The 14,357-nt window shown below is 41.0% G+C and overlaps 1 protein-coding gene across 1 annotated transcript in view; it reads right to left on the reverse strand.

The window, feature by feature from the left end:
• The window catches only part of HPGD (15-hydroxyprostaglandin dehydrogenase), a 72,496-nt gene that overhangs the window by 11,653 nt on the left and 46,486 nt on the right, over positions 1-14,357 (reverse strand). Inside the window, exon 6 of the mRNA XM_077279516.1 lies at positions 2,987-3,150. Within this exon, the coding sequence (XP_077135631.1) occupies positions 2,987-3,150 (164 nt within the window). The remainder of the gene's footprint in view (positions 1-2,986; positions 3,151-14,357) is intronic.

Consider the following 14,357-nt stretch of genomic DNA (forward strand, 5'->3'; position numbering starts at 1 on the left):
GTTGAAGCTCTTATTGGGAACATTTTACATAATATTTATTTGGCGCTCTACGCTGATCACTGACATGGGGGTTTCCATCTAAATCTCTGAGTGACGTGACAGATGAAACCCCCGATGGATCCATTCACTGTAATGAGGCAGCAGAGTTACTCTGGACTCCGTCTGGCCTCTGTTCAGCTGTGTCCTTCTTTTCAGAAGTGCACAAAACTGTGGCCGATGCCACTTTTACGCAATCCTAAAAAGACGGACACCACCGGATCTGTCATGATTCTCAATGGCGAGAGAACATAGCCCAGCATATATAAGAACTAGCTCTTGGAAGATGGAATCTAAACTGACCATGAACTAAACCTGCCGCACAATTAACAGTGGCCGGGTAGCGTGCCTACGTTTTATCCCTAGACGCCCAGCGCCAGCCGGAGGACTACCTAATCCTAGCAGAGGAAAATACAGTCCTGGCTCACCTCTAGAGAAATTTCCCCAAAAGGCAGACAGAGGCCCCCACATATATTGGCGGTGATTTTAGATGAAATGACAAACGTAGTATGAAAAATAGGTTTAGCAAAATCGAGGTCCGCTTACTAGATAGCAGGAAGACAGAAAGGGCACTTTCATGGTCAGCTGAAAACCCTATCAAAACACCATCCAGAAATTACTTTAAGACTCTAGTATTAACTCATAACACCAGAGTGGCAATTTCAGATCACAAGAGCTTTCCAGACACAGTAACGAAACAGCAGCTGTGAACTGGAACAAAATGCAAAAACAAACAAGGACGAAAGTCCAACTTAGCTGGGAGTTGTCTAGTAGCAGGAACATGCAAAGAAAGGCTTCTGATTACATTGTTGACCGGCATGAAACTGACAGAGGAGCAAGGTTATATAGAGACTCCCACATCCTGATGGGAACAGGTGAACAGAGAGGATGATGCACACAAGTTCAATTCCACCAGTGGCCACCGGGGGAGCCCAGAATCCAATTTCACAACACGGATCACAGGTCAGACCGCATCCACAGTGCCTCTATCTGCCTCATTTTAGAGAATCTTCCGCTGTGGGTTCTGTCTGAATCACGTATTTCAGAGATTTACACGGAAACCCCGATGTAAGCGCTCAGCGTAGAGTGCAGGATAAATGTGCGCCATGCCTTATTGCGATCTTTGGGAGGCAGAATGAAAAAATCAACAGCATGTGAAGAAGTGGTTTTATTTATTTTTGATGCCTTTCTTCATGCGGTTTAAGTGATTAGGCATATTTATTCCACGGGTTGGTGCAATTACAGCTATACCAGATTTATACCGGGTTTTTATGCTTGACTGCTGTCACACACTAAAGGTACCTTCACACTGAACAACTTAACAACGATAACGATAGCGATCCGTGACGTTGCAGCGTCCTGGATAGCGATATCGTTGTGTTTGACACGCAGCAGCGATCTGGATCCTGCTGTGATATCGCTGGTCGGAGCTAGAAGTCCAGAACTTTATTTGGTCGTCAGATCGGCGTGTACCGTTGTGTTTGACAGCAAAAGCAACGATGCCAGCAATGTTTTACAATGGCAACCAGGGTAAATATCGGGTTACTAAGCGCAGGGTCGCGCTTAGTAACCCGATATTTACCCTGGTTACCATTGTAAAAGTAAAAAAAAAACCACTACATACTCACCTTCTGATGTCTGTCGCGTCCCCCGGCATCCACAGGGTTACGCGCTGCTGCTCAGAGCTTCCTGCACTGAATGTGTCAGTGCCGGCCGTAAAGCAAAGCACATCGGTGACGTCACCGCTCTGCTTTAGGGCCGGCGCTTACACAGTGCAGGGAAGCGGACGCCGGGGGACGCGACACACACCGGAATGTAAGTATGTAGTGTTTGTTTTTTTTTACATTTACACTGGTAACCAGGGTAAACATCGGGTTACCAAGCGCGGCCCTGCGCTTAGTAACCCGATGTTTACCCTGGTTACCCGGAGACTTCAGCATCGTTGGTCGCTGGAGAGCTGTCTGTGTGACAGCTCACCAGCGACCAAACAGCGACGCTGCAGCGATCGGCATCGTTGTCGATATCGCTGCAGCATCGCTTAATGTGACGGTACCTTAAAAGACACTTTTTATTGTGAAAACTAGTTTTGCATCCCCATATTTTGAGAGTTATAATTTTTCCATATTTCGTCCGACAGAGTTATGTTATGGCTTGCTTTTTGCGGGACGAGCTGATGTTTTAATTGATACCATTTTCGGGCACCTGACATTTTTTGATTATTTTCTATTCTGATTTTTGGGAGACAGAATGATCAAATGCCAGCAATTAAGGAATTGCTTTTTGCTTTGTTTTTTTTTTTAAACCGTTCCGCGTGTGGTAAAATTGGTAAAGCAGCTTTATCCTTTGGGTCAGTACGATTACAGTGATACTCAGTTTATGTAATTTTTTTATGTTTTGGCGCTTTTACACAATAAAAACTATTTTATAGGAAAAATAATTTTTTGTGCATCACTTTATTCTGAGAGCTATAACTTTTTTTCTGCTGATAGAGCTGTGTGACATATTGTCTGTTGCGGGACAAGATGTTGCTTTCAGGTTTACCATTTTTAATTAAATTTTTTTATAGCATTTTATTGCACTTTTTGTTTGGCAGTATGATGATAAAGCATTGTTTTTTGCCTTGTTTTTTATTTATTATTTTACGGGGTTAACTAGTGGGACAGTTTTATAGAGTGGGTCTTTACAGACATGGCGATACTAAATATGTGTACTTTTATTGTTTAATTTTTATTTACATAAATAAATGTATTTATTGGAAAACACATTTTTTTCTTTATTTGGAGATTTTGTTTAAAATATTTTTACACTTTCTAATATTTTGTTACTTTTTTACATTGATCTGATGTTCTGCAATGTGCAGTGGAAAGTGATGGATACATAAGAGAATAAAATCATTAACTTTTTCTGTTATGAAATATTCACTATGTACAACTGTAATATTAATACTTACTCAAGTACACCAAACAACTTCATCATGTCCTTTATGTTATCCTTGTATTGATAATATTCTCCCATATTTTCTTCTTTATCAATGGACTCCAGGAGAGGTGTGTCTACAAATGCCGGGCACACCGTATTTACCCTCACACCATAGTTTCCAATAGATGCCAAGGCCTGAAGACGGAAACGGGATACATTTTGGATTAAAACTCTATGTTGGGTTATTATTATTTTTATTTATATAGCACCATTGATTCCATGGTGCTGCACATGAGAAGCGGTTACATACAAAATACAGATATCACTTAGAGTAGACAAACTAACAATGATAGACTGGTGCCGAGGGAAAACGACCCTGCCCTTGAGAGCGTACATTATACAGGATGATGGGGAGACAATAAGTTGGGGGGTTGCAGTAGCTCCGATGGTGTTTACAAAGCAGGGTAGTCAATGCAGATTGTAAGCTTTCTTTATGGTCTTAAAATGAATATAATAATAGGACTTGTAACATGGAGATTTCTCTGAGTCTTTGGAGACGAAACTGAGCGAAAACTCACCAAATCCTCAAAAACTTGGATCTTGTGCTCAATTTCTGTTCTGAAAACTCAGCGAAAAGACCCCGCATGCTCATAAACATGTACTGACAAATACAGTATTTCACAGAAGTGCTTAATGGAAAATGTATTTGGAGACTAACGTCAATGAAACATTGGGCAAAATAATGTGTTCAAGAAAAAATAAAGTACAATAAAATAATGAAAACCTTCAAAGGCCAGGAAAACCTAATATATAAGATTTTCAGTTAGGCAGAAACAGCGCTCAATGTTCAATCCCAGGTGAATGAGAATCTAGGGAAAGCCTTATGTCTGCTGATTAAAAAAATACTATTATAGGACCTGCTCACAGGACTGTCATAAGGAAGTATATTTTACAACATGCTGATATTACAACATACTGTATTTCAGGTTAATATATCTTCATACAGTTTACTGACACTAACGAATGGCTCTCTCGAAAGTGGATGGATATTGATTGATGACCATGCAGCCTAGATCTATGATGAAGCTTAGGTTCTGCTTGCCGTTCTATGTAAAGGTCAAGAGCAGCCATGTTAAATCAAGCGAAGAGATGATGCAATCATGTTGAAAGGGGTCAAGGTTCCTTGAAATGATTTTCTTTTTGCCAAGTAAATCCCAGAATTGTGCTGCTGCTTGTCATAAGATAGGTAGAATTAACGCCTCCATATAAGATCCAATTAGCATGAAGAGATAATGAAGGCAGTATTGTAGCCTTTTGCATTATTTATCCTTTAATTATCTTGCTATACTCGACTGAAATATATCTCAGGATATGTCTATAGTGGTCCAAAAAATAATATAATATTTTAGACATGAATTCAATAGAAGTCTATTACTACGAAGGGCCTCAAAGTGTATCGACCATAGAGTCAATAACATCGAACAATTTATCACAAGCTAAATGATAAAGCCAAATGTCTGTCTGATTGCCGGTGGCTACAGCTTTTGCGTGACTTGTGTTATAAGAGAAAAGGTCATGGCAGACAGGAACATGTTTATCTCCGTGCAACTATTCCAAGAAAGGGTGAGTGTTTGTGAACGAGTCATGTGTACACCGTAATCTAGGACTTTGCAGGCAGAGTAGCCAACGCCTGACCCTTATCATAGAATCTCTGAAAAATATTTACTTACATTAAATATTTCTTACATTTAGTTCTGAGCGAATAAGATCATCTTATTTAAAGGAAACTGGTCACCATGAGAAAGCCGTCCAATCTGCAGGCACCATGTTAGAGAGCAGGAGGAGCTGAGTACATATACTTTTGTGAGAAAAGATCAATTTATTCTGTGTTTTAATCATTTTAGTCCTCTGCTCTTTCTAGTATTTTTGGCCCAGTGGGCGGTCCTGTCAGTGGCTGATAACTTTTTTGTATAAGTGTGCACACAGAGGTAGCTGTCAGTCACTGATAGGACCTCCCACGGCACTGAAAATCACAGAAAGAGCCAAGGATTACATTATTAAAACACAGGATATACCAAACTTTTTCTCACAAAAGTATACATTAGTTTGCTCAGCTCCTTCTGCTCTATTACACGAGGCCTGCAGATTGGACAGCATTTTCATAGTGACAGGTCCCTTTAAGTTGAACAGCACAGTGTTTTTGTCTAGTCATCGCTGGAAAGCAGTGGTTTAATTAGAATCTGATGGGCCGTTGAAAAACTTTGCATTTTCTCCAAATATCCACTAAGCACTTTTCCTAGGATGCCAAAGTAATTTTTGCACCATTGAGTCCAGATATAGAGTCAGTTTGCAGCAGATAGTGTGGCGGATAACACTGAACATATCACCCTGTATATTAAAATGGTGAATTCAAGAGAAATTCTGCAGCATTTCTGAAACATAAGGAACATGTTGTTGACCTGAAAATCTGCAGCGTGCTCATATGTGGAATTTTTTTGTTATGTCTAGGTACAATTTTTGAAATGTCTAATATCTAAAATATTGAGCATTGTCAAACATTTACGGTGCAGAGTCCACACTGCAAATTTGTAGCACACCTGCCATGCCTGTATGTAGCTAAGGAATTAATGTGGCTTCTTAGTTTCTAAAATCTAAGCGACTTATTTTCTGACCTGATGTCCTTCTCCTTTATTAAATATAAGTCAGGACCTTTATGAAACCATGCCTGCCCTCAGCACACATAAGAAATGGCTCTTGTCCGTGCCGTGATGAAGTATGACAGACCGCCAGTACTACGATGTCGCAGTGAAGCTCTTGTTCCTCCTCCATTACCTGCTCCAGAGACCTTTCAGCCATCAACTCTTTTTGCCTGCTCAAGTCAGGTATTGTGGGAAATTTAAGGACCTGCTCAGGAAGTGCACGTCCATGAACTTCTTATTCTAACACTTTGGTTTGGATTCCCCTGCACCGATCGTGCGTGCTGCAGCAAAGTGTTGCTGGTCAGTTGGACATCAGAGCCTCACTAGGGCCAGGTCACTAACTCCCTTCACCCACTGAGAACACTAAGCATTTTATCTTCCCTTGTTGGTGGACCCTAGTGCAGCGCCATGCATGTGAGTGAGGCTCCTGCATTTCTCCTGCTGATTGAGATATATTGACCCCACTGCCCATTAGTAATTACACCTGCTGCAACTGTGCAACTGTTATATCCATGCTAAGAAGTAGACTGAGGATTTATTATAGAATATTGTATGCAAGATCGAGCAGTTTTTCCATTTTTTGCCCTATAGGGGCAACTATAAATGATTGAAGTAAGGCTGCAATGTGAGAAACTTGCGCGAGTCTCTCGCCTCAATACCCGGCACAGGCTGCGGTTTATTTTCCACAGCATGTCAATTCTTTGTGCGGATTCCGCAGCGTTTAACACCTGTTCTGCACACAATCCACGGTAAATCCGCAGGTAATCTGCAGGTAAAACGCAGGCAGTTTTACCTGCGGATTTTTCAAAATCCGCGCAGAAAAATGCGCAATGGAATTCGCAACATGTGCACATACCCTTAGGGGTAACCAGTGGGAGCCTGGAGATAATATGCAAGTTTGTGGAATGCAGATCGGGCGCTGATAAAGGTGGTGGTATTTGTTCATACACTAAAAAACTGGTGACAAGTTCCCTTTAAATGCTCTGTAAAGTGGGCACTTGACCATTGATATCTTATGCACTTGCCATAGAACAAGCTACAAATTTAACGGAGTACAGAATTTTCGTCATAAACAAATTACAATCAGGTCATGAAACATTCCTGTCCCTCTGTAAGTGTGCAGGAAACTGAACGCATCACAAGTAGTTTACACGTGGCAAAAATAAGCAGGATTCATTATAAACAGCATCAAGGCTGCAATTGTCTTTCTGTCAGGATGTGATGTGTATAAACATAAGGTCACTCATTTGTGGGGAATTGATCCTCGCTGGGAGCTGTTACCTTGGTTCCAGAGCTAATAACTTTCCCTGGTTTTAAACACAGTAATCATTTACTTGTTCTGAGAAAGTTTCATTTTATTTGGCACAAAGCAATCAAGCAAGGAACACATTGTTCCCGGTGTGGACGCTATTTGCTCAGTGGATGACAATGGTTATATAACCTACATAAAAACACACAGATAAAGACAGAGAGCATCATTATTATTAGCTCCGCTCTGGAGAGGTTATTTCCGTCAGTGACCCTGGAGGCACAAAGGTTCCTCTCATTATTAATCAACAACCAAACAAGGATCCACTAACAACTCTTTGTGTCATGTCCAAATGTTCAATGTCAACCCAAGGTCCTTGAGTCCGCCAGAAAAAAAGATTCTGAGAGCCCATCCTCCAGATGTGCCAAACAGGTTCATGCTTAACAGTACATCATGTTGGTATCAGATCACACACCGGCCATATATTTTATAAGATTTAATAGATTATTTATTAATGAAAAGATATAAACAGCAGAAGCATATCAGGAGACTGACCTGTGTGAATCCAATTTGCAGCCTATTACAGACAGATCATTCAAGACATTTTTATTATACCATCTCTATACACTGTATTGAGGCACAGTTGTCTGAAAGCAAGCACTAGCCTTGTAGTCTGCCTTTACAAACACTTCCAAAAGAATGGCTCGTTCCAAAGAGCTTATTAAATTCAGGCCTGGTAATGTAATAGCATAAGGATTAACCACCTCACTCCAGCTAGGCGTCCCAAGAGGCACGGATCTGCAAGGAACCACTTGTAGAAATGAAGAAAGGAGATGATCCAGCTTCCAAGCTTGCAAAAATTTATTGGATTAAAAAATATTAATAAATTCCATCATGATTGTACATACAGCTGTGTCTACACTCATGATGGAATTTATTATTATTTTTTAATCCAATACATTTTTGCAAGCTTGGAAGCTGGATCATCTCCTTTCTATCTTCACTGTAATAGCATGCCACCATTGTAACTAGTCAGTTCATTACTAGCTCAATAATTCCTGACTCAAAAAAATATCTGGCCGGGCATAGTTTTCTGTGGCTGAGCCTTACATCACTAAGCACAATGCTAAGCGTCAGATGGAGTGGTGTTTAGCCGATGCTACTGGAGCAGTGGAAGTGTGTTCTGTAGAGTGATGAATTACGCTTCTCTAGCACTTTGATGGTTGAACTTGGGTTTAGAAAATGGCAGAACAATATCTGCCTAAATACATTGTTCCAACTGTAAAATTTTGTGGCAGATGCATAATGTTGTGGGGTTAGTTTTCAGGCATTGGCCTAGGCTCCTTAGTTTCAGAAAAGGGAAATCCTAATGCTTCAGCATGCCAAGATATATTAGATAATAATAATAATGCTGCAGAAACAGTTTTGGGAATACATTTTTCTGTGCCAATATGAATGTGCCCCAGTGCAAGGACCATAAAGACAGGGTTGGGTGAGTTGGTTGTGAAAGAATTTGACTAGTCAGTACAGAGCCTTGAAGTCAAGCCCACTGATCACCTTTGGGATGAAATACAAAACAGATTGCAAGCCAGGCTCTCTCGTCTACCCTCACAAATGATCGTCTTGGTGAATGGGCAAAAGTTCCCACAGATAAACCCTAAAATATTATAGAAAGCCTGTACAGAATAGTGAACAAACTCCAAATTATATCCTATTGTTTTAGAATGCGATGTCATAAAAGCTCCTGTAGGTTTAAAGTGTAGGTAACAATTATTTTTCCCATATAAATTTTGTTGTGTTGCACTGTACATAGGAGAACAAAGTTTCTAACAATAAAAAGTGGTAACTTCTTAGAATGGAACTTTGCTGTTGGTGTTAACAAGACTGTTAAGAAGGATAGCTAGGTTTCCTCATATGGTAGGGTGCCACATTTTTCTCATAATGATTAGTATTTAAACAAAAATGACACCATGCAACAATTCTTGATTGCTATCATTTTCCAAGACTAACATGCAGCTTTGAATTAGAACAATATAGTCTGTCTGATTGTATGTAAATTTTGCCAGTGGTAGACCAGGTACTCTCCAATTCCGGGCAAGGGTACTCTTCGTTGGTACACCAAGTGATCTCCACAATCCTTCCAGGTTCCTCTACTGTTGCATGACCTTGCTGACTTCTCATTCTTCTGGTTTTCCCAGTGTGAACTCTCGGGGCACTGCAAGGAATCTTAGCTTCTCTGAAGATCTAGCAGAGAATCCTTTTTGGCTGGTGTACTTTTAGAATAAGGAAAGGAATAGGAGGCTTTCTTTGTCCTATACCATTTTGCGTTTATCGTCTTCGATCTGCCACCAAAGCCTTGCTCTTCTCACCCCCACTTTCTCTGCTGCACCCACTACTGCGTGACAGCTTCAGGAGTGGTATGGATGACTGGCTGATGCTTTATAGGGATGAAAGGGTGTTGAGGCTGATGCATTGTGCCACTGTGTTGTCAGAAGATGTCAAGGGAAAGACCACATCAGAAAGAAGTCTGGGCTAATCTGAGAAGTGAAAGATAACCACTTGTGTGCTGAGGGTCTGAAGGGAACTGGTCATAAGTGGAAGCAAGCCTAGAGAGACCCCCATAGCATAAAAAGGGACATTAAATTCATAGAGAATAACTTCTCCACCAATTTAAATTCCTAGCAAAAATTGTGTGAACTGGAAAACTAAAATATTGCCCAATCTGCTCATCTCTAATTAGAAGCAAATGAACCACTTACCTGTTAGAACCAGATCTTCAGGTAAGTCTCTTGGCTACGTCTCTTGTATTGTAGCAGAGCTATGCTACTGAGGTTTTATTATGTTTGATCATCCCTGTGAAGGGAGGGTCTACTATTCTGACTTAATTTAAACTATGGTATGCACCTAAAATATATATGTATACCGTATACATATACATATACATATATATATATATATAACTTCTATCATTATCACTGATGTCTCTCAATGTGGTAACTGTGGTCTGACATCAGGATTTAGGCAATAGTCTTTTGATTTCCTGATGTGTCTCCTATGAAACGATTGGACAAAACACATTGAGATTAAGATTTAATAGCAGAATATAGGGCCCCCTTGTTCTCATTTCCTAAATCTAGCCTGTCTTTTTTTGTATGATTATCATAGTCAATGAATCTCATCTTTAGTTGTTCTAAAATGCTAACCGGGCACATACTGGTGAACTAATTGTATGGGAGACTGGAATGTGGCCGTTGTTTTGCTTTATGTAATTTCACAAACAAAATTACAATAATTGTACAATTATGGTTTTGAAGGATATATTGATTTCTGGATAAGAACTTGTAGAGTCTTGCAATATACAACAGAAATAGGCTGTCCACAGAGAAGAAAGGGATAAGGCTGTCTCTAAATCAATTAAATGTGAAAAAGATAGATTGACTGGGGATCTAAGACTTATTCACTGCCATGAATAAGACAGAAATTCTTGATCAATGTCTAGAAATCCAAAGGGTCTGGTGGTTAAATGTGAAGCCTACACAATAAATCAATATGTCTATCTCTGCAATGTTAGCGAGCATCAATTTGACATAGTATTGATCCTGCCACCATGAGACATCACACAGATTTGGATAAAACTTTGCTATTAGATTAGGGAAGCAGACGAACATGACCATATTCCAGAGGGAAGCAAAATATGAGGAAAGAATGGAACCTTATACACAGACCTCCCCAGCTACTGTACACTAACAAACCCAAGAGATCTAGGAACAAAGTACCGTAATAATCCAACATGGGATATTTTTATAATGCATTACTTTTGAGCTCGGAGGTTTAGGTGACTAAAAAAAATGTTTTACAGCGAACCTGTTAGCAGGATTTAGCTATGTAAACTACATACACTGTCAGGTTATCCCCATCCTTGTCTGCATGGTTTCTTATTCCCATCCTTGTCTGCATGGCTCCTTATCCCCATCATTGTATGCATGGCTCCTTATCCCCATCATTGTATGCATATCTCCTTATTCCCATCATTGTCTGCATGGCTCCTTATTCCCATCATTGTCTGCATGGCTCCTTATCCCCATCATTGTATGCATGGCTCCTTATCCCCATCATTGTCTGCATGGCTCCTTATTCCCATCATTGTCTGCATGGCTCCTTATCCCCATCATTGTATGCATGGCTCCTTATCCCCATCCTTGTCTGCATGGCTCCTTATCCCCATCCTTGTCTGCATGGCTCCTTATCCCCATCATTGTCTGCCTGGCTCCTTATCCCCATCCTTGTCTGCATGGCTCCTTATCCCCATCCTTGTCTGTATGGCTCCTTATCCCCATCATTGTCTGCATGGCTCCTTATCCCCATCCTTGTCTGTATGGCTCCTTATCCCCATCATTGTATGCATATCTCCTTATTCCCATCATTGTATGCATGGCTCCTTATTCCCATCCTTGCATGCATGTCTCCTTATTCCGATCCTTGTATGCATGGCTCCTTATCCCCATCCTTGTATGCATATCTCCTTATTCCCATCATTGTATGCATATCTCCTTATTCCCATCATTGTATGCATGGCTCCTTATTTCCATCCTTGTCTGCATGGCTCCTTATTCCCATCCTCGTATGCATGTCTCCTTATTCCCATCCTTGTCTGCATGGCTCCTTATCCCCATCATTGTATGCATGGCTCCTTATTCCCATCTTTGTCTGCATGGCTCCTTATCCCCATCATTGTATGCATATCTCCTTATTCCCATCCTTGCATGCATGCCTCCTTATTCCCATCCTTGTCTGCATGGCTCCTTATCCCCATCACTGTATGCATGGCTCCTTATCCCCATCTTTGTCTGCATGGCTCCTTATTCCCATCATTGTCTGCATGGCTCCTTATTCCCATCCTTGTCTGCATGGCTCCTTATCCCCATCATTGTCTGTATGGCTCCTTATCCCCATCATTGTATGCATGGCTCCTTATCCCCATCCTTGTCTGCATGGCTCCTTATCCCCATCCTTGTCTGCATGGCTCCTTATCCCCATCATTGTATGCATATCTCCTTATTCCCATCATTGTATGCATGGCTCCTTATTTCCATCCTTGTCTGCATGGCTCCTTATTCCCATCCTCGTATGCATGGCTGCTTATCCACATCCTTGTATGCATATCTCCTTATTCCCATCATTGTATGCATGGCTCCTTATTCCCCATCATTGTATGCATATCTCCTTATTCCCATCATTGTATGCATGGCTCCTTATTCCCATCCTTGTCTGCATGGCTCCTTATCCTCATCATTGTATGCATGGCTCCTTATTCCCATCTTTGTCTGCATGGCTCCTTATCCCCATCCTTGTGTGCATGGCTCCTACTCATCTTCCCTGCGCATCCTCGCAGCATCTCGTTCTGGTGCCAGCAGCTCCTTCTTTCAATGTTCTTTTTATTAAGAAAATCAGCTATTACAAACATTTTCATAAGATAACTGCAACAGTATATAATCAATTAACTGTAATACAGGCATAGTAACCAATCAGTATCAGATAGCATTCATCCAAACCTGTATACTGGTAATTATGCTTTACTGTCATCTTCTTGTTTACAGACAAGTTTTAACTGAGTAAGAGAGGTGTAGAAATGTAAGAGAAAAAGGCCTCTAGTTAGAGGCTAAAGGGAGGTAGAGGGGGGGGAGGGAAATGAAAGGAAGGATAAGAGGGGAGCGGGTGGGGTAGGGGGGTCGTTGGGATGACACCCTGGGATGTGATCACGTTGAAATTGTCTCAATATAGGATGACTGAGACCTAAATTGGGTCCATGGTGCCCAGACGTTGAGGAATGCAGTGACAGTGTGGTTAACCCTTGCCGCAAGCTCTTCCACTTGAAATAGCTGATCAATTTTTGAGTACAGTTGCTGGCTCGTGGGTGTTGTGGATGAGTTCCAATTAATCGGGATCAATGACTTCCCAGCCGCAAGAATATATTGAGCTAGTTTAGAGGCACAATTATCATTAGGCCAGATTGGCAGATTTAGGAAAACATTTTCTGGTTTCAAAGTGACATCCTTCCTCAGCAACTTTTTTATCAATGAAGCCACCTCTTTCCAGTATAGACCCAAGAGCGGGCAAGACCACCAGATGTGTATATAATCGCCTACGCTAGATTCGCATCTCCAACAATCAGTGTTTGAGGTATGGCGCCAACTTTGAATCTGGCCAGCAGCTCCTGTAGCCGAGCGATCATTTGTCCTCGCTCATTAAAGGAAGGAATATTCACCGCTCTCCACGCCTATAGGAGTGGAGAGAGGTGAATATTCATTACCTTAATGAGTGGGCACCCATGATAGCCCGGCAGCTGCTTTGGAGCCGGTGACTGCTGCTGACATTGTGCGTCCTGTAAGAAAAATGAATGTTCACTGCAAGTGCAGTGAATATTTATTTCTTGTTAGCAGCGGGCACAGGCAGTAGGTGCAGCAGCCGGCTTCTACTTCCTGTCACCCGCTGCTTCGCCACTCCTCCTCCCCCGCTGTCTTCTGGGACAATGACTCGTGTATAAGCTGAGGGGGCATTTTCAGAAGAAAAAAATGTACTGAAAAAAAAAAAAGCTTATACACGAGTATATACAGTACTTTTCTGGATGAAAATAGGACAGATTTTTTATATACCTAACCTCTAAGATTCACAGGAGTACCAAGTTGGCAGCAATGTGGGAGTTCAGCAGGCCCTTAGCTGCCATTGTAACTATGAGATTGACAAAGGCACCTAAATGGTTAATAGCTGCATCCGCAGCTCAGTCCGTATGCTGTCTTTTTTCATTACAGATTGCACATAGACCAATCTAAGTCAATGGCAGCACACTTCAGACAAATGCTTCTCCATGCAGATCCATGGTTCTTGCAAGATGCCTTTGTAAGGATCAGATGGGCCAAGTTGTGTTGCTGCAACTCTAGACACCAGTGAAACAGGTTCCTCATGGTGTGTATGCAATGTTAATATGAATCTGTCAGTGGGATCAACCCTACTAAACCTTTTATATGGGCATGTAGGTCATAGAAGGCTGAATAAAATAACACCTTGATATCTGTGATCTGATGTATTATTTCAGAGTAATCCACATTTTTCTTTATATATAAATGGCCTGTTCAGGACTATGGGCCGGACACAGATCTCACCATTGTGAGACATGCAGATGAGGAAATCAGACTGTCAGTCATTACGTGTCTCACACTGGTAACAACTCCTTTCATTTAAACTAAGCTCTAGAGGCAGATTCATCCATTTCCTTAATTTTCTTGCCATTTTCTCCCCATTTCATCAAAAATTAAAGCAAATATAAAAATAACATATAAATGACATGCCGCATATCATAAAAAAAGGCAAAAAATATTTTAATATCCGATTTAGGAAAACATTTTATGCTCTTAAAATTAGATGTGTAAAATTACAATTGTGATATGACATGAATG

This window comes from Ranitomeya variabilis, chromosome 1, assembly GCF_051348905.1.
Source record: "Ranitomeya variabilis isolate aRanVar5 chromosome 1, aRanVar5.hap1, whole genome shotgun sequence".
NCBI classification, from domain to species: Eukaryota; Metazoa; Chordata; class Amphibia; order Anura; family Dendrobatidae; genus Ranitomeya; species Ranitomeya variabilis.